The sequence below is a fragment of the Pelodiscus sinensis genome, chromosome 17, assembly GCF_049634645.1.
Source record: "Pelodiscus sinensis isolate JC-2024 chromosome 17, ASM4963464v1, whole genome shotgun sequence".
NCBI classification, from domain to species: Eukaryota; Metazoa; Chordata; order Testudines; family Trionychidae; genus Pelodiscus; species Pelodiscus sinensis.
In genome coordinates this window covers 34,445,655-34,465,352 of record NC_134727.1, presented here as the reverse complement: position 1 = coordinate 34,465,352, position 19,698 = coordinate 34,445,655, and the positions used below count along the sequence as shown (strand labels likewise).

At 45.8% G+C, this 19,698-nt stretch overlaps 1 protein-coding gene across 3 annotated transcripts in view; it reads left to right on the top strand.

The window, feature by feature from the left end:
• TBC1D9B (TBC1 domain family member 9B) overlaps positions 1-18,244 on the top strand; it is a 48,523-nt gene extending 30,279 nt beyond the window's left edge. For 2 of the 3 annotated variants that reach the window (XM_075900525.1, XM_075900527.1), the window contains 10 exons: positions 127-256; positions 1,574-1,672; positions 4,415-4,483; positions 5,301-5,541; positions 6,076-6,141; positions 7,830-7,901; positions 8,269-8,319; positions 11,513-11,566; positions 13,971-14,077; positions 15,682-18,244. In XM_075900525.1, coding sequence (XP_075756640.1) covers positions 127-256; positions 1,574-1,672; positions 4,415-4,483; positions 5,301-5,541; positions 6,076-6,141; positions 7,830-7,901; positions 8,269-8,319; positions 11,513-11,566; positions 13,971-14,077; positions 15,682-16,347 — 1,555 coding nt within the window. In that variant the 3' untranslated portion in view covers positions 16,348-18,244. The remainder of the gene's footprint in view (positions 1-126; positions 257-1,573; positions 1,673-4,414; positions 4,484-5,300; positions 5,542-6,075; positions 6,142-7,829; positions 7,902-8,268; positions 8,320-11,512; positions 11,567-13,970; positions 14,078-15,681) is intronic. The other variant, XM_075900526.1, reaches the window with a different exon arrangement.
• Positions 18,245-19,698: the final 1,454 nt, after the last annotated feature.

Here is a 19,698-nt window from a genome sequence, read left to right as displayed (position 1 = left end):
CCCAGCCTATGAGACTGTCTGCCTAAAAGTAGTGGGAATAATGTTTAAGATCTTACTTGCCTTTTTGTTAATTCTTGAGATTGTGTTAACCTAGAGCCCTGCCTTTGTTCCTGTTTGTCCCCACAGATACCTGGACAATGTAGTTAATCGACAGAGTATTTCCCCACCTATTCCACACCCACATGCCTTACTCACAAGTGGAGATGAGCCACCGCTTGAAATTGATATCTTTGAACTCATCAAAGCATCCTATGAGGTCAGAGGCAAGATTAATTTTACGTCAGTGATCTTACTGTTTAAAGCTCAGTCCTGCGTTCCTTATGCAGAAAAGATAAATTGGCTTCACTAGGAATATGGCTTATGCAAGGAATGCAGGATTGGGCCACTAGTCTTCATGTTAAATATGAGGGGAGTTCAATCCTTTTGTTCTTCTTTTCAGATTCCATGACATCTCACCAACAATGCTAATTAATGTTAAAAACTGAAGCGCCTACTGAAGCTGATAGGTCAGAGACCTATCTCCCCCTCCATACTGTGGAGAAAAGCTTTAGGCTATTATTTTGCATACAGGGTTAGCCAATGCCAGGGAATTCTGGAGGTAACTTAACTACTGAATATTGAAAGAAATATTTTGAGGATAAACTTTTAGAGAATTGTGAGTAGTGTATCCTCACACAATTCATAGTGTAAGATTTGAGATGCACATGAATCCCTTCCTGAGGTGTCCGTGTTGTGATGATAGCTGGATGGCAGGGAGACTCCAAGCCTGAGAGTGGTGGCAGCAACAACCATGAATCCAAAAGACCATATTGCAGAAATAGCAGTAGCTCTCCCTGTGTCTCAACTACTGTATACTTTTGCAAACGTAGCTCTTCAGGGATGACAATGAGTATATTTGCATGGGAGGGAAATAGATTATTTTTATGCTTAAATTACTAGGACAGTCGTCAATGCACACTTGACACATTCTCTCCCTGAATGAAATGAGGGAAATTGGGAAAAGACTTAGTGTTTCTGGTGGATTTTTTTTTTCTGTGCTCTCTCTCTTCTCTGTCTTCTGTCATTCTCCTTTTCCTCTCCCTTCAGCTCACCCGTATGCTCTTCTTCTTATGCATCTTACGTTGCTTTCTAGTTTCATTTTCTAATAAACTCATGACTGTTTGTCTCCTCCTCGAGGAAAGCCTGTTGCTACCGTTGCACCCTCTTCCTTCAGAGCACTCCCTTTCTGACTGGTTGTTCCTTCTGGTTCCTTCCTTGTTAGTCACCTCATCCAAATAATTTTACATGTTTGATTAGTGCTGCTGAGAAAAAGCCCTGCTTCCTGACAGGTACATCACTCAGTTTGAGCTTGGATTCTTAATAACTGCTGGCACATCTCCTTACATGTTCTTATACGTCCCACCGCATTAACAAAAGAGTCTTAGCAGACCATCTCTATTGACAGAAGGCCATTTGCCCTTTCAGGTCACTTCTAAGGAGATTCCTGATTTGCTGAAGAGTATGTCTTTGAATATGAGACATTGTCTTGTTGGTAGATGTGGGTGACCTGATGTGCTTTTCTTCCTCACACTAGAAATTCAGCAACTTGAGGGCCGATGACATTGAGCAGATGCGCTTTAAGCAAAGATTGAAGGTGATCCAGTCTCTGGAGGACACAGCCAAGAGGAGCGTGGTAGGTAATGTCCTGAGTAAATGAGCTGGCATGTTAGTGCACCACATTTTGCTTTGTCTTCTGAAAATCTGCTCTCTTAGTATACCCAAGATGAGGTGATTAACTATCATGCCTTTAATGTGGAAAAAGTATCTGCTAGCTTGAGCAACTTCCATTTAGTTCTCATTGATCTAGTCCCGTGGTCACCAACCCATCGATCGCAATCAACTGGTTGATCGTGAGGGCTCGACCAGTCGATTGTGAGACGTTCGGGCCCCCCTCGATTTCCCTCCCCCCTCAAGAAGCCCCACCACCTACCTCCAGTAACAATGGAGGTAGTGCCGGCTTCCTGCAGGGTGGATGGAAGTCCTGAAGCTGTGTGGGTTAGTGACCGCTGACTCAAAATAGGTTCCCTGCCCTTCTCAGAAATAAAGACAATGAAGAAACTTTTTGTGTTTGACATAGTATTTTATTTAAAAATGAAGCCTGGCCAACAAACCCCCAATTGGGGCCAAGTCCCCATCTGGCCGCAGCATCATAAAACTCGTACGCATGCCAGACCAACCGACCCACGATCTGCGCCTATCAAACACTGGACCCCCCTGCCCTGAGCCCCTCACATATCCCAACCCAAGTTCCTGCACCCTTACATCCACAAGCCTGTGGCTTGCTTAGTACCCCTACACTCTCCAGCCTGGAGCCCCCTCCCCGAGCCAGCATCCCCTTCTCCACCACCTCCTGCATCCAGATTTCCTCCCAGAGCTTGCACCTCTCACCCCTTCCCACACCCAAATCCCTCATTCCCACCCCAGAGCCCACACATCCTGTCTCAACCCAGTGAGGGTATGGCTAGACTGCAGGAGTTTTTCCAGGATTCCAGAGATATCCCAGAAAAATTCTTCCGCACCCAAGGACATATTTGTTCTTCCGCTTTTTTAGTGGAAGAGCAAGCATACTCTTTCGGTAACCCCTGTATTCCTCGTTCCACGAGGAATAAGGGGACTTCCCAAAGAAGGGGTTTTTCTGACATTTGGTCCAGTCTAGACAGGCCAAATATTGGAAAAACCTCTTCCTACAGAAGAATCGAAAAAAAAGCAGCAGTGTAGAGTGTATAAGGGCTGGGGATAGCAAGTGATAGAGAGGAGGAGAATAGAGAGGGCGGGGCGTCAAGGAAGGGATGGGGTCTTGGGGGAAGGATGGGGCAGTAGATCTTGGCTTGTTCTGACATTTAAAAAGTGATCTTGGGTGTAAAAAGGTTGGAGACCACTGATCTAGTCTAACAAGTTGGGTTAAAGATCAGAGAAAAGAGTTGAAATGCCAAGACGTGACCCTGATAGAAGTTCATCGTAGATAAATCATTTCCCGCATGAACCACAACAGCCCTTGCAAACACTTTCCACTGGTTCGAGTTGCCTGTGTTTGTTACGCTTTATCTTGGTTCTTTGAGCATAACAGGAAGGCAGATACTGACATCCCTCTTGCCCAGAGTGTGGGCTATGATGTTGGGAATCCACAGGGGACTGGGGCAGAGGGGGAGCATCTGTATCTGATTGCTGCTTTATTCTTTTATTTGTGCCAGTTGTGAAACCTATTCCCTTTGCCCCTCTCACTGTAGATGTGGAAAGCCACAGTGTGAAACAAAGGCAAACGGGTGACACTTGTTCCCACTTCCAATTACAATGCACTGACAGCACGGAACACAGTTAATACTTTGAGTAGTTTTTTTTACTGCGTTTACCCTCCTTGTTCAAGCAGGGTACAGCTGTTTTTTGCGTCAATAGTTGCTGGCATCTTCCTGTCAGAGCAACTCAGAGGTGTGAGGCTGTTTTTCTTCAGTTCAAAATCACTACACAATCCCTCCTCCCCTATACCTTAGTCAAGTCCAGGTCTGGGCAAAATACCCTCCACAGGCTGCATTCGGCCCGTGGACGCAGCCAGGAGCCTCAGGCAGACTTGCCTCACATTGCTGAGAAAAGCAGCCATTGTGAACTTGCAGGGCTCTGTTTGAACAGTTGTGAGCCTGGGGGAGGTTTCCGGCTAATGGGAGCTGCCTGTAATCAACAGGCAGCTTGCAAAGCACCCTACGACTCCTCCTCTCAGGCTCGTAAATGTTCAGAAACTTCTTGGCCCCTGTAGCCAGTGTGGGTGTGGGGCAGGTAGGGAGTCTGCTTGAGAAGGCTGCTGGCTTGGAGTCAAGCAAGTAAGTCTCCCAGCCAGAGTCTGCCTCTGGCATCCCAACCCTTTGCCCCCCTACCCCACATAACCCAAACCTTCTGCCCCCCTCTTGCCCCCATATCCCCTCCCAGATCCTGCACACCAATCCCCTTCCCAAGGTCACAGCCAGAATCTCCGCACTCCCTTCTGAACCCCTGCCCCAAATCACAACCCCCTCATGCCCTAGGTCACAGCCCAAACTCCTCTACCCCCTCCTGCACCCTAGTCCCCTTCCCCAGATCACAACTGCTTCCTTCACCCAAATTCCCTCCCAGACCCCACCCCCTCTTCTGCACCCCAATCCCTTACTGCAAGCTCCTTTCTGCATCCAACCTCCATTTCAGGCCGCACACCTCCTCCATTAATATCATGGAAGAGTGCAGCCCTTGACCACTTTCCAAATTCTTGGAGTGGCCCTCCCATCAAAAATTATTGCCCACCCCGGTCAAGTTCATTGGCCTTTTTCATATTGTTTCTTATAGCAAGTGAATTCATTGTCCAGTTTGACTAATGAGTAAATATTTATTCTGTTTCCCTCTCTTACTTAAGGTCCGAGCTATATCTGGTGATATTGGTTTTTCTATGGAAGAACTAGAAGAGCTTTATATGGTATTCAAGGTAAACCCAGCATGGGGAAGAATATGCCCTAATCACTCTCCCTCAGATACACAGATAGCTATCCAAGATTGAGTGAATGGGGAAGTAATGGTGTGTTTCTGTCCGGAATCTGATCTATCAGAAGCAGAAGTGGAGCGCTCAGATACATAGTGCCACTGGGATTATCTCTAGTATGTCTGATTGTTTTTTTACAAAGTTGGAAAACTGTATTTAAATGTTATTCCTTCAGGATGAGATGGTAGCAGTGTTGAAAAGGAATGTTTAGTGGCTAGAATAGGGGACAGGAATTCAAAAGACCTTGGTTTTATTCCTAGCTCTGCCACTGCTCTGTAATCTTGGGCAAGTCACTGAACCCCTCTGTGTCTCAGTTTGCCCATACATAGAAATGGGATGATAGCTCCCTACCTCACAAAGGCATTAAGACTCAATATCTGTGATGCCTTTTGAAATACTCAGTTGCAAGGTATGTGGACTTGCAAAGTCAGATAGTATGACTTGCTCAGAAAACTTTCTGGTTCTGTGACAAGGCTTGTGTAGCCAGATTTCTCTCTGCGTCTTTATCCAAATCTGATGATGCCTTTTGTTCTCCTTGAAATCAGTCTCTAGTTTGGTCAGAGCCTCTTCTTCATTTCTCATAGTTCAGCCATAATCACATGTGGACTTAGGCATAAAAAAGGGGAGGAGAAAAATAGATATATGGGCAACAGTTTCTTCTCTGGCTACATAGTCTTTGTCCATGCAGAATAACTGAGTTTTTAAGCACGAAGTTTTGTGTAACTATTAATAGTGTGTCCTACTAACCCTTTCCTCTCAAAAGGCAAGACACCTGATGAACTGTTACTGGGGGGGCAGCCGCACTGCAACCGCCCACCGAGATCAGAGCTTGCCCTACCTGGAGCAGTATCGCATTGACCTGGAGCAGTTCAGAGAGCTCTTTGCCAGTCTGACCCCCTGGTCCTGTGGCCTCCACACTCCTGTGCTGGCAGGGCGAATGTTCCGACTTCTAGATGAGAACAGGGACTCTCTCATTAACTTCAAGGAGTTTGTTACAGGGATGAGTAAGTGTCTTTCCTAGCATTGTTGTGGAATGTTTTAGCAAAGTTTTCCACTGTTCCGAGCACACAGCTACCAAGAGCCAGTAGCATTCATCCAGAATGGGAGGGAGGAGGATGTCATTTCAGCAACCTTATGACTGAATGAGAAATGCCGTCTTGCTAAACAAGTTAGACTTTGCAGCAGCACATACTTCTTTCCGTACAGGGCCTGTAGCTGCAGAGCTTTACACTTCCCCTTGCTTGTATGGGAACTCTAGGGGTCTGTTTGGATCCTGTCAGCAACTCTTAACACTAAGGCAAGGGTGGGGAACCATTTTTGGGTTGGAGGCTGCTGACCCACAGAAAAAACAGTCGGGGGCCAGGAGCGGCGGGGAGGCAGCGTGTGGGCTTGAGTGCCACCGTGGGCTCCCCAGTGCTGGGGGAGGCCCTAAGCCTCGGGGGCCAGATCCAGGCAACCCAGGGACTGCATCCAGCCCCCAGGCCTTAGGTTCCCATTCCCGCACTAAGGGCCATTTATCACGTCCTTTCCCTCCACAGGTGGGATGTACCATGGCGACCTGACTGAGAAGCTTAAACTACTTTACAAATTACACCTGCCTCCGGGTGAGCGATCTCTTCCTCCTTCTCTCAGACACCAATCGCTGTCTGCTATTACACACTGCCTGAGGGGAATCCTCATGTGGTTTGCTAGATCCGTCAGTAAAGCTTTTTGTATTCTACCTGCTGAAGGCAGTCAGCGCATGGGCAGCAGTTGGAGCCCCCTTTTGCAGAGGCTAGTCCCTGGCTCTGCCCCTTCTGCACAAGAGGGCCATCACCCCTACAGGCAGAGCTCCAAAACCCCCTGCTCCTCCACCACAGCTGGAGCCGAGTGTCCCCCCCTCCCTTGTCCAGAGTTGTCCTTGGCCAGCTGAGGCCTGAGCCTCTCCCCCTAGCGCCCTAAGCCTTTCCCCCAACTTAAGTTCCATTTAAGCTGTACAGCCATGGAACTGCCTGTTAAGCACCATGCAGGTACTCAGAGCTGCAATGGGGAGAGATGCTTCTCCCCAGACCTACCACAACACCTCTCCCCTGGCACCGACCAATTCCAGCCTGGACCTGCCATGGTGGGGTGACAGGCGCTCTTCTCCCCAACCAATCCCAACCTGTACTTGCTGCAGCCAGGAAGCATGTGCCCCTCTCCTGGTCCCAGCCAAGCCCAGACCTGCTGCATCTAGGGGAAGCACCTCTCTCCACCCCCCACCAGTCCACGTTCTACTGCAGGGAACCCTCTCTAACCATGTAGCCCCAGGGAAGCTTGCATCCCAGCCCCTCATCCTCAGCCCCGCTTCAGAGACCTCACCCCCATCTGGAACCCTCCCTTCCTTACACCCCAAACTTCTGCTCTTGTCATGAGCCCCTCATCCCTGAACAACACAGAGATCGCACCCCCGGCTAGAGTCTTCACCCTGCACCTAGTCCCTCTGCCCCAGCCCTGAGCCCCCTCCTATACTCAGTATTCCTTGGCCCCACTCCTGCTACATGCATTTTTAAGCACAGCAATATGGAGGTGATGTAACCTCCATATCGGTGTACATAACAAAACTCATTCTGCACATAGGAGGGAAAACTTAGAGAAACACTGTCCCCCACCTGCCCAAAGATCCCCTAATGCCCCCTCCACCTGCCCAGGTGAACCTCACACCAGCTTCCCCACGCTCTCCTCCACATACCCCACGTTCCCCACCGCGGGGAAAACCCTCTCGCCCTCCTCCAAAGAAGCTTTTCATATGCTCCATGCAGGTTCTGGGGCAGCTGAGGGGCAGTGTGTGCTATTCAGCTTCTTGGGTTCATAAGTAGTCTGGAGCCTAGGGAGACTGCTGATGAACCCAGAAAGCTGAAGAGCACATACTGCCCCAAAGCCACCCCAGAACCTGCACGGGGCATAAGAAAACAAAAACTTCCCCTAAAATCCTGCAACTGGGAGTCTAGCGGCAGTAGCAATGCCAAGGGAAGCAGAGCCTGCCTTGGCCTGTTATACCCACCACCCATGAATGAGTGAATGTCCTACCTCAGTGATTCTCAAATTGTTCTTTGAAGAATTTGCTGGTGATCTGCAAAAAGCTGGTAATGTAGCCACCCTCATTTCTAACTACTGAATTGCACTGAAGGATAGCTAAATATTTTTAAAAATGATACATATGTAAGTAAGTGCTGTCATTTCCACAGGGACATTATGTGACAGCAGATGAGGGGGTGGAAGTGGCTAAGTAATCTAATCATCTCTTGCTTTCTGTCTTTATCTGAATGTACAGCTCTGATCTCAGAAGAGGCGGAGTCTGCTTTGGAGGCCACAAGTTATTTCACAGAGAATACCCCAACAGAAGGTAAAGTTAACACCTGCTCTAACCCAACTAAAAGGGGTTTGAATGGTGACCCTCCAAAGCAGGGTTGATCAGTAGTAGTGTTTTAGGGTTGCTTCTCATTGTTGCATATGGGGAGAAGTCAGTTGATGAGCTGTGTTAATCTCTGCTTTTCTAGAGGGGAATGCAGCATGCTGTGAAACGCTCACAGAGACTGCTGAGGAGGAACACTAATGATACCAACCCGTCTTTCCTGTTTCCAGGTTCAGGGTTCTCATGAGAGTCTCACTATCTCTTTTTTTCCTCTGTATGTGTGTGTCTGTGTCTGGCCCACTCTCTCTGTTTTTCCTTGGATTTACCCTGCCCTCAACCCCTCTCTCTGCTGCTCCAGTATCTCCTTTTGTCTCAGAGCTGGATTTCTTCTTGCACTGTGAGTCTCAAGGTTAGTCTCTAGGGTGTGTGCGCACACAGAGCTCTTTATTATTATGCTAAGATTATCTGCTGGCACTGAACCTCCATTTAAAACACCATGAAATTATCTTATTGCTGTTTTCCAGTGGCACTCCCTCTATACATGCAATGCTATACCTAGCACTTGGTTTGCCTCATGTATTTTAAATGCCTTTTAGAACCTGTTTAGTCTATCTACTGGGTTATGTCTCTAATTAGAATCAGTCACCTTTGGATATAACAAAGATTTTGACCTTGAGAAGAGGTTTGATCTATGATTCCTTCAGTGGAATTTGGCAATGGCTATTCCCAGACATTGAAAAATTGACTTGAATGTAAAGAAAACAATGGCCTCCATCACCAGGGCCTCCCAAAAGCTCGCAGTTAAAAGCAAAGAAGTCGTGTGCTATAGTCAATCAACTTCCTATATAACATGCTTTTTAAAATGTAGCTTACTACTATGACTGATCAAATAGCAGGATAAAAGGTTAAATGTATTAGTTGATACATTTCACTAATATGTATTGAATAAAATATTTGGCAAATAAGGTGTGGCCCTCTAAAGAGCCAGTTGAATAAGAGTGTCAAATAAATTACTCAGATAACAGTGATGATATTGAATAATATATTTGTCTAAAACGTTTCCATCATCTTTATGTTTTTAATTTCTCTTGCTTTTGTTGTATCTTCTTTCCTTTCTGGGGCTTGTTGCTATAATAGATCATAGGGCTTAGTTAATTTCCATGTCTGTTTTATCTCATTCTTCTCTCCCTTTCCCCTTCCCCTTTCCTATATTGTGCTTTTTTCTTACCTGTCTCTTTATTTCATATTTCTCTTTGCTCACTTATCCCATCAGTCTTTCCTTCTCCCTCTGTCCTTTCCTGTCCCTGTCATGCCTGTCCCGGGCCATGTATACGCTAACACTTTCCTTCAAACTTCTACCATTGCTACTGTCAAGTAGCTCAAGGACTTGAATACCAACCTCAGGGCAGACTGTAAAAGCAGGGCACAAGCCCCACGTTGGTTGTGTGTTTCACTAACCAATTATCAAGTGTGAACTCCTCAGGCACTATAACAGCCCTAACATGGACAGTCCGCTGGCATACTCTGCTCTATCTTGCCATAGGCACTGGAGAACCCCCCAGATAAAAATTAGGTGTTGAGCACTCATCGGCAGCCAGCCCTTCCCCTCACCGCCAGGCCTCCTGGCTGCCAGCAGCCCTGCCAATCAACTCCTCCCTCTCCCAGTACCTCCTGTCTGCCACGATAAGCTGTTCAGCAGCATGCAGGAGGTGTGGGGTGAGGACAGAGCAGGGACACAACATGCTCAAAGGAGAAGACAGAACTGGGCATGAAGGAATGAAGGCAGAGCAGGGGCAGGAAGAGGCCAGGGGGCTTGGAAGGAGGAGTGGGCGGAGCAGGGGCAGGAAAAGGCAGGTGACGGATGGTGGGGATAGGGCCTGGAAGAGGCCGGCACCTTGCCATCAAGGTAAGCTCACCTCTGTCATAGATGGTCCCTACTACAGCAATATTCAGGTTATTCCCAGCCCCAAACGACCAGTCACTTAGTCCAAGTCAATAGCACCTTAGATCTCACACCAAAGACAACACTTGTCGCCAGTCCTATAGTAAACTAAGGATTTATTAACTAGGAAAAGGAAACGAGTTATTTGCGAGGTTAAAGAAGGTAAATGTACACACACACACACACACACACAAATGAGTGTCAAACGATAATTGAAGCATCTATAATGTGAAAGCACTGTGTGTCCCTTGGGGTAACCCAGGCCACACACCAGGGATCTTCTGCTTATGCTTACTAGTAGTTGCTCCTCCAAGATCAAGTGGCATTAAATAAATGGTTTCTCCTTGTTTAGGGCCTTTTATTTTCCCACCTTCTGCTTCAAGCTGCAAGTTCAGCTGTTGGGGGGAATTCAGTTGTGTGTGTCCTCTTCAGCTGGGGATGGGGAGAGCAATTGACAGTTTTTTTTGTCGCCTTATATTTCACACTGGTTTGTCTGGTGTTTATGGGCCTTCTTTTGTTGGACAGGAGATCACACCTCCTGTGGAAAGCTAATATTTCACACTTGGTAATGTTTCTCTCCTGACTGGTGATATACAGTTACAGAGCAAGCACGTGAATATTTCTTTCTGACATGGGACACAGATATAAGTGAGATTAATGCATGCATCAACTAGGGACGTGAATGACTAGTCGACTAGTTGCATCCCCACTCCTTGCTGCCTCTATCAGAAAGGCAGCAAAGGGGGGAAGTGGAGAGGGTGCTTCAAAGCAGCAGTGCCGCATGGAGCCTGTGGCCAGACTCCGGGCTCCACGCATCGCTGCCGCTTTGAAATGCCGCCTACAGCCGAGCATCAAGTTCCACATGGCATTTTATAGTAGCAGTGCCTGCATAGAGCCTGGGGTCAGCGGGGGAGTCCCCCGCTGACCCCGGGCTCAATGCAGCACTCCCACTTTGAAACGCCAAATGCAGCCTGGAGTCCCCAGCTGGCCCTGGGCTGCATGTGGCATTTCAAAGCAATGCCCGCTGAACTCCCCGCTGAACCCACGCTCCATGCAGCGCTGCCGCTTTGAAATGCCGCAGGGAGCACAGGGCCAGTGGGGGACTGCCAAGACCCCCAATGGCCCCATGCTCCCTGCAGTGCTTTCGCTTTTGAAGTGTAGCAACAGCCCTGGGGCTATTGTTACACTTCAAAGGCGAAAGCACCCTTATCGATCAATTGAATAGTCGATGCAAATTGCATCAACTGTTCAATTAGCCAAATAATCAAAATTTTACATCCCTAGCATCAACTCAACGAGCATTCTGTAAAGTCTAAACATATTTTTATAATTCTAATGCCTATTTTAACAACGCTAGCAGGTAACTCAGATTGGTTCCAGTTATTTATTTGTCAGTGTTCAGTTGAAACCTAGGCCCTTGGCATGAAGTGGCACCTAGTCTGCCAGCATCATAGCTACTACCTGTTGAACTGCACCAGTGGAAAAAATTAAGAAAACTGCTATTTTAGAAAAGGCCATAAGGCTTGGAAATTTTAGTAGACATCTCACAGCCTGAGTTGTTGACTTTCCAAATATGAGTAACAGTCTTTGTATTGCTTGTACACTATGCAGTAAATAGGATATTCGCTGAATCACTTTTCCAATATCAATGTTTGTTTAGAAGCAGCTACTCAGGAAGACAGAGAAGGGAGAAGTGGAGACTCTAAAGAAAAAGGTAACTGTTCCCTAATATGGACAAGTAGTAGCTCTTCCTCGTTGTGTCATTCATGCAGTGTCAAGCTATTTAATTCCCACCCTTCACCCAAACATAGGAGATCTCTCAAGGCTTCTCTAATGGTAAAGGCACAAAGTAACGTGGTCCAGGGAATTTCTACCAACCTGGATTCTGGTATGGTAACAGCCTCCCAGCTGACAGGGTCTTGATGTGCTAGAGAGGCCATAACTCACTAGCCATGAACTGCAGATCTGCAAAATGTATAGAAGAGCAAAGATTTTTGTAACAGCCAAGCTGATTGCAGCAGTGATATAATTTGATCCTCTGCATCACATGAGAAAAACTGTCTGTCTACAAGTAGTGTCCTTCTCTGTAGGTCTTATCTTCTGAGTCCAGTCATTGAAATTCTCTAAAAGAGTATTCTTGACAGCATAGAATCATGGAAATGTAGGGCTGGAAGGGACTTCAAGAGGTTATCTAGTCCAGCCACCTTGAGCTGAGAGGCAAAACCAAGTAAACCTAGACCATCTCTGTCACATGTCTTATCTGTTCTTAAAAACATCCAAGGCACATCTACACAGCAGGTCAAAAGTTGAATTAAGCTACGCAACTTGATCTACATCAGTTGCATAGCTTAAGTCGAAATAGCTTATTTCGACTTTTGACGCTGTCTACACAGCAGGAAGTCCAAGAAAATGCACCCATCCTTCAACTTCCTTAACTTGTAAAATGAGGGTTATAGGAATTGGAGTAAGAAGTCCTCCAGCTCACCATTATTTCAAAACAATGGCTTGCGGTGTAGACACACTCTTTGTTATTTTGGAATAACACTGCTGTGTAGACACAGCCCCAGTGAGGAAGATTCCACAGCCTCCATTGGAAGCCTGTTCCAGTTCTTAATTATTCTTATAATTAGTTTTTCCTTACCTAAATCTCCCTTGCTGCAAATTAAATGGATTACTTTTTGCCTGTCCTTTAATAAACAGGGAGAATAATTGGTCAGTGTTCTTTAGGCCTTAACGTATTTGAAAACCATTAACAAAACCCCACCCCCAGTCTTCTTTTTTCAGACATGCCCATTTTTTTTAACCTTTCCTCAGGTCAGGTCTCCCAGAATTGAACAATGTTCTCCAGCTGAGGCCTACTAGGGACAAGTGAAGCAGGACAGTTATTTCCTGTCTCACATTCAACACTCCTGTTAATACACCCCAGAATAATGGTAGCCTTTTTCACAAAAACAGATCTAGTAAAAAAACATTTTTAAACTCTTAAATTAAAGAGGAAAAAAAATCCTAACAGTAAAAGGGTGACGGTAGTGACATAGATCCATTTGGTCTATTCCTGCTTTAGCATTAATAACAAAGACAAACAGCCTGCTTAATGTACCTTTACCAACAGCACTAGACCGTGTCTTTCTGCAAGTCAGAAAGGATGGCTGGTAAGGTACACTGAGGCACATTACATTGCATAAACCTACACAGCATTGCATTGTTTATTCTCATTCAGTTTACGATCCGCTATGATACCCATATCCTTTTCTTCACTATTGCCACCTACTCCATTGTTCCCCATTTTGTATTTGTGTGTTTTATTTTTCCTTGCTAAGTGTACTACTTTGCACACTGCATTTTTTAATTTTGTCTTGTTGAGTTTTGGACCAGTTCTCCAATTTGTCAAGGTTGTTTTGAATTGTAATCCTATCGTTCAGTTTAGAAAAGAGGAGACTGAAGGGGGATATGATAGAGGTCTATAAAATCATGAGTGGTGTGGAGAGGGCCGATAAAGAAAAGTTATTTATTAGTTCCCATAATAGAAGAACTAGAGGACACCAAATGAAATTAATGGGGAGCAGGTTTAAAACTAATAAAAGAAAGTTCTTCACACAGCGTGTAGTCAACCTGTGGAACTCCTTGCCAGAGGAGGCTGTGAAGGCTAGGACTATAATAGAGTTTAAAGAGAAGCTAGATAATTTCATGGAGGTTAGGTCCATAAAAGGCTATTAGCCAGGGGATAAAATGGTGTCCTTGGCCTCTGTCTGTCAGAGGCTGGAGAGGGATGGCAGGAGACAAATCGCTTGATCGTTGTCTTCGGTCCACCCTCTCTGGGGCACCTGGTGCTGGCCACTGTCGGTAGACAGGCTACTGGGCTAGATGGACCTTTGGTCTGACCCAGTACGGCTGTTCTTATGTTCTTATGTACGTTTGCAAGTCTGGTGTCATAAGCAAACTTGATAGGCATACTTTCCATTCCTTTATTTAAGACATTCATGAAAATCAAAGTCTATTGTCTCTGCTGCTTCTCCCACATCCACTAGGTTAGTAACCTTATCAGAGAAAGAAACTAGGTTGGTTTGGCACCTCAGTCCATGAGCCCCTGACTATAATGATCTGGCCTTGCCTTGCAGAGGAGAAGGGTACCAGCCCCCAAGATTACAGATACTACCTGCGGATGTTGGCCAAGGAAAAGAATTCCAAGAAAGAAAACATCAAGGATCTCCCCAAAATAAACCAGGTAGGAAGTGAACAGAGAATGTGCTTCCAGTTCAACTATTTACAGCAAGGATGGAGTAAGGTAGGATACAGCAGGCTCATATTTCTGCCAGTACACCTCAGTCTTTACTTGCAGCGCTCCTTGCTGTTTCAATATTTAGAGTTCTAATAATGTCAAACTTTGGTAATTCTATTATATGGACAAGCATCCTATGGGGAACTAGTTTGAGATTTCACTTTTATAAACTAAAATAATTTTGTTTCAAGTATATGATGTATTTCTAGCGGTGAATATTAGATGCATGTAACACTCCTTTTCCTATTAAAACTAATAAAAGGCTCCCCTGTAATGCTGTGTGCTTCAAACATCCCTCAGTGCCATTCTTCTGATTTACACACTGTCAGGGATTCCACTACCTTCTGAAGATGGACACTATGCAAAATATCGGACTCCATATTAGTAAGTGTCCTGCATCATGAAAACATAAGCTGCTCCTTGGAGGGTATGATCTAATATAAGATCACAGAATCATATGTTACCCCCTTTTTCCTCCCCAGGTTACTCGAGAGCAGGTCACACTCACAGGTGTGCCTGGGCACCTGATAGTTTTAACATAAAAGGAGATCCTGAGTACCCCAGGGGTGGTGGTGTTAAGTTGGGGATTCTTTATCCACCTCCTTGCTGCAGTCCCTGGCTCATAAAGAATATGCAGTGGCAGTGCCTCCACCTGGCTGGCCCTGTACACACTTAAGGGTGTGCTTTGGGAGCCTCCAGGAATAAAATTATTCCAGCAATAATCTGGATCTAACTCCAGAACAACAATTACAAATTATAAATAATATACATCTAATTGATTATATTAGAATGAACACACCTCTACTTAACAAGTTAAAGAAACAGGGTTTAACAGATAAACAGTGAATAACATTAACAGAAATAATAGGAACTTATCTATCTGGCATTTGCACTGCCACCTTTTATCCCACCCCAGAGTGTGCACTCCTCTGGACTCAGAGTCCCAGACACTTGCGTAGGCATGCTTGGAGATCTACAGCTGGAGTGGAGGTTCTTTGTAGATTGTGTGTGTGTGTTAGTCCACAGCAGTCTGGCTCCCCTCTCCCAAAATGGAGAGCCCCAGACTGCTGAGACCCTCTCTCAACATGCCCGGACCAGTCCTCTCTCCCTGGTTTCCTCAAGGGCTCATGGGAGTTGTAGTCTTTAGGGCTAGATTGCAGCACACAGGATCCTCCCAGAAAGTCAGAGGCAACTTTAGTAAGGGGACCACACAAGAACCTTATTTATGAGGTGTCGTCCATACTTAATGCTTGCTATACAGATTTGCATAGTGCTCCCTAACCCTTTAAATTGTGGAAGCCAAATTCCAGTTTGCATTCAGATAACTTGCAGGATCAGTTTCGTATTTTTACTTCCCGCTGTATGCTGTGTGATGTTGGTGGCAGAGGTTGCCTCATTCAGAGTGTTTTCATATACTGACATAGAAAATTAGGCCAAGATTACTTAATAAAAGTCAGTGCTTCTGAGTGGTTGGCTCGTAGTTTCATCCACCGTTGTAGATTTAGTGGAGATTTCACAACCTAACATGGTTTTGCATTCTTTTTTTAAAGGAGCAGTTTATAGAGTTATGCAAGACCCTTTACAACATGTTCAGTGAGGACCCAGTGGAACAAGAGCTATACCATGCCATTGCCACTGTAGCTAGCCTCCTCCTACGAATTGGGGAGGTTGGGAAAAAGTTCTCCAACCGACCCATGAAGAAGGCTGAAGACGATAAAGCAAACAATACCCAGGATGCTGTGAGTGAAGAGGCGTCACCAATGTCTGAACACAGTCAAAATTCAACAGTGGAACAACAACCCCAAGTTGACCCCGAAGCCCAGCAGGAAAAACAAACTCTTGGAGATGGGGATGGTGGAGAAGGACTAGGATCTCCCATACAGCTCCTGTCAGATGATGAAACCAAAGACGATATGTCTATGTCTTCCTATTCCATGGTCAGCACGGGTTCTCTGCAGTGTGAAGATATTGCAGATGACACAGTCCTGGTTGGTTGTGAAGCTAGCAGTTCAGCGGCGAGATATGGCAGCACCATTGACACTGACTGGTCTATCTCCTTTGAACAGGTCTTGGCTTCCATGCTTACAGAGATTGCCCTGGTAAACTACTTTGAGAAGAAGGTCGACATTGGCCTGAAGATAAAGGAGCAGAAGAAAGTAGAGAGACAGTTTAGCTCATCCAGTGACTATGAGCTCTCCTCCTCATTGTCAGGCTGAACTCAAGGAGAGCAGTCATGTCTCAGGAGATGAAGGGTGAGGCTATAGAATCAGGCAGATGCAAGAGTTTGTTGTATTTTTTACCGAGACCAATAACTGCAGAACAACTACAGTAGATTCTGCTGAGTAAGTGGCTTGTCACAGTGGCTGTTGAACATAGACACCTCCCTGGAGTCCCTGCTTGGTGGAATTACATTACATTCTCAAGAGCATGAAGCTATTAGAACCTAATAGCCCCTAAGGCTTACAATTACCACTGTAAATTATGCATGTCTGCCTATGGCTATTTTTTTAATGATGAAGTTTTATTTCAGACACAGACACTCCATGCCCTGCCCTCATTTGCTGTAGGTTCCTGGGTGATTTTGTACAGAAGGTGTAGCCCAGCTTGAAACTTTGTACGTCTTTGGCTGCCACACACTGATCTAAGCAGTATGTCTGAGTGCTCTAGGTCCTGGCCCATAAAATAGTCTGACTAGGTTCTTAGGTACTGTGCTGTAACTTGGCAAATACATGGCAGTTGTATCCCATTGCTCCCAGTATCCCGAGATTTGAATGCAGTAGTTTCTCAGATCTGGAGGCGTTTATTGGATGTGATTTGCCATCCCAGTAACGTGTGCTTTTCAATGTTTTACAATAAGGTTTCATGTAAACACTGTTTTCTAAGCCTCTGTTTTTAACTCTTTGATGCAAGGAATTGGTGGTTTTGAATTGTGATTGAAGCTACAAGCTCCTTGACATTGACATATAAGAGGCACTAGAGCTGTAATAAATATTGGGTCTGCCAAGGGGTTAGGCCCTGGAGGCAAGCCCTGAACTGGAAATCCATTTATGGGAGCCCAGTTCCATGCTGGTGGTACACAGAGCTATTATTCTTACTCTCGTTACTCTTGACATTAGTTTGTTCACAACTGAATTTCCTCCCTTTCTGTTAGCACAGCCATTAGATTTTAAAAGAAAAATATTTATGTAATTTAATTTTCTGGCAATATTTTACTTTATTTTAATATTCTAATAAAGGATTCCATTTTGAAAATGATCCACAGTAAATCTGTGTTAAATCAGTCAAATATCAATGTATGATCCAGGCTTACCAAGCCAATATTAGTCACTAAATTGTCACAGAGCAAATGTATTTTTGGTAGAACTTTAGCAGATCAGTTTCTCTCTGTGGACAGAACCACAGCAGATCTGATCTATCTGAGGCAGAAAACTTACATGAGCCCCTGGTGCCATTTGTGACCGTTCATGTAGCCTCTCTGAAGGACAGTGCTTCCAGGAGCGTGTGCATCTCCAGGATGCCTGTACAGCAGAGTCCAAAGGGCTGTTCACACCTCTGTCCTGAAGAGTAGAACAGAAGTGGGAGCAAAATGACGGTGATCTTCTCTCAGCCGTCACTCATACCTGAACTCTGAACAGACTAGCCCACTGCAAGTTTAAAAGCTTATACAGCTGGAGAATGCAGCTACAGATTACCCTCTGCAAATCAGCTGTGTTCCAGTGGCATGTGCTTCACTGGCAGAGAGCAAGAATGTGAGCATGTGGCTGGTGCAGACCCAGTACTGAGGGAGAGCCACCTTGGTGCTTCTGGCTGGTATTCAGAACAGATGGGTATGACACAGACTGGAGCCAGCTGATGGATGTTCCCAAGTAAGGCGCCATGTTATGCAGTATTCAGTGTTATTTCCTTTTGTGTTGTTCTCTGTGTTCACAGCCAATGCATATTTCTTAATTCTCTGCATCCTCTGTCATGTACCTCTGAAGAGCAGCTACTAGTAAAATTGCTTTTATTAATTCTTCAATAATTTATTGTAATTTTTTAAGTACCGATACTACATGTGATTTTACATTGTCTGATCTGTCGCGTCCTCAATAAATGAACCAGAATCCACACACAGTCCTGGACTGACTTTCATTTCATCAGCTGAATGTGGCTTTCTCTCAGGGTGTCTGACATATGATTCTTCCTCACTCCATAGCTAGGTTGTATGTGCGTGATCGTTGCCTTAGACTGTAGATCCAATGGCTGGCCCTGTGTTTGCGAACTCAGGCTTACCGGTCTCATGCTGTGAGGGCTATAAAACTGCAGTGCAGATGTTGTAACTAGAGGGGCCCTCCCAGGAGGGGGGGTCCCATTGTTAGGGAAAGAAAAGTGAGACTCTTCTATCTCCTCTGTACAGTTCCCGTCTCCCTCACAGTATCAGCTGTAAATTGTACAAATGCCAGGAGACGCCAGCTCCACACAGATTCATAACTATGTGTAGGGCCCCACCAATTTCACAGATGTGGAAAATATGTCACTGACTGTGAAATAAGCCCTTCCCCATGAAATCTGATGTCTCCTGGTTCTTAGGAATGCCCCATCAAAGGGAGCTTCCTAGCTCTGACTGGGCAGGGGAAGGACAGGACCTGTCCCTCCCCTGCAAACTGCTCTGGTGGTGGGAGGAGGATAGAACCAAATCAGAACCACCTCTGGGTCCCTCCCCCTGCTGCAGGATGCTGTCTGGGTCTGGGCAGCAGCCTGAGGTTCCTGCAGCTGAATGTGGGGCAGGCGGTGCAGTACTTTGTGCAGCTGTGCAGAGGGAGCAAGTATTGTCCCTCCCAAGCTGGTCAGGACTAGCAGCCAGAAGCCCCTAGCTGGGTGCTCCCAGCGGCACAAGGGAGATAAGATCCACTTCTACCTCTTGGAACCTCCTGCAGCTGCAGGAAGCTCTGTGGTTGCTGTCTTCAGAGTCCAGCTGTGAAGGTGGCAACCCCATGACCCTCCCCCCACCCCACAACAGGTTTGTGAGCTCTCCTCTATTCCCAGTCTTTGAGTCGGGACCCCACAGTTACAATATTGTGAAATTTCAGGTTTAAACAGCTGGAAACATGACATTTTACCAATTTTCAAGTCCTGTGGTTGTGAAATCGGCAATAGACCATGAGTTTGGTAGGGCCCTAGTTATAGGGATGCAAACACACATCTCTCTTCTCTCAGGATTGCAGTGGTCACTTTCATGATTATTTTAATCAAGGTAGGTCACAGGCTTCTGTAGAGGAACTTTGCCCTCAAATACAGCAGTCCTGGGACACTGAACAACTTAACCTCTTGTTTTTCTATTAACTTTGGAGTGGTAATACATCAGATGTTCCTACACTGGAATCAAGCTATGTGAGTTGAGCATACACTAAGAATTTTGGCTAATAAACCAAAAGATACAACTAGGGCAGGGGTGAGCAATAATTTCGGGGGGGCCGGGGCCCTTTTGTGCTTCCCTACCCCCAGACCCTGATTGGTCTGGGGGTGGGGGAGCACAGGAAGTCTTTGCCCCACCCCAGAGAGAACCATCAGCTGTCCTGAACAGCTGG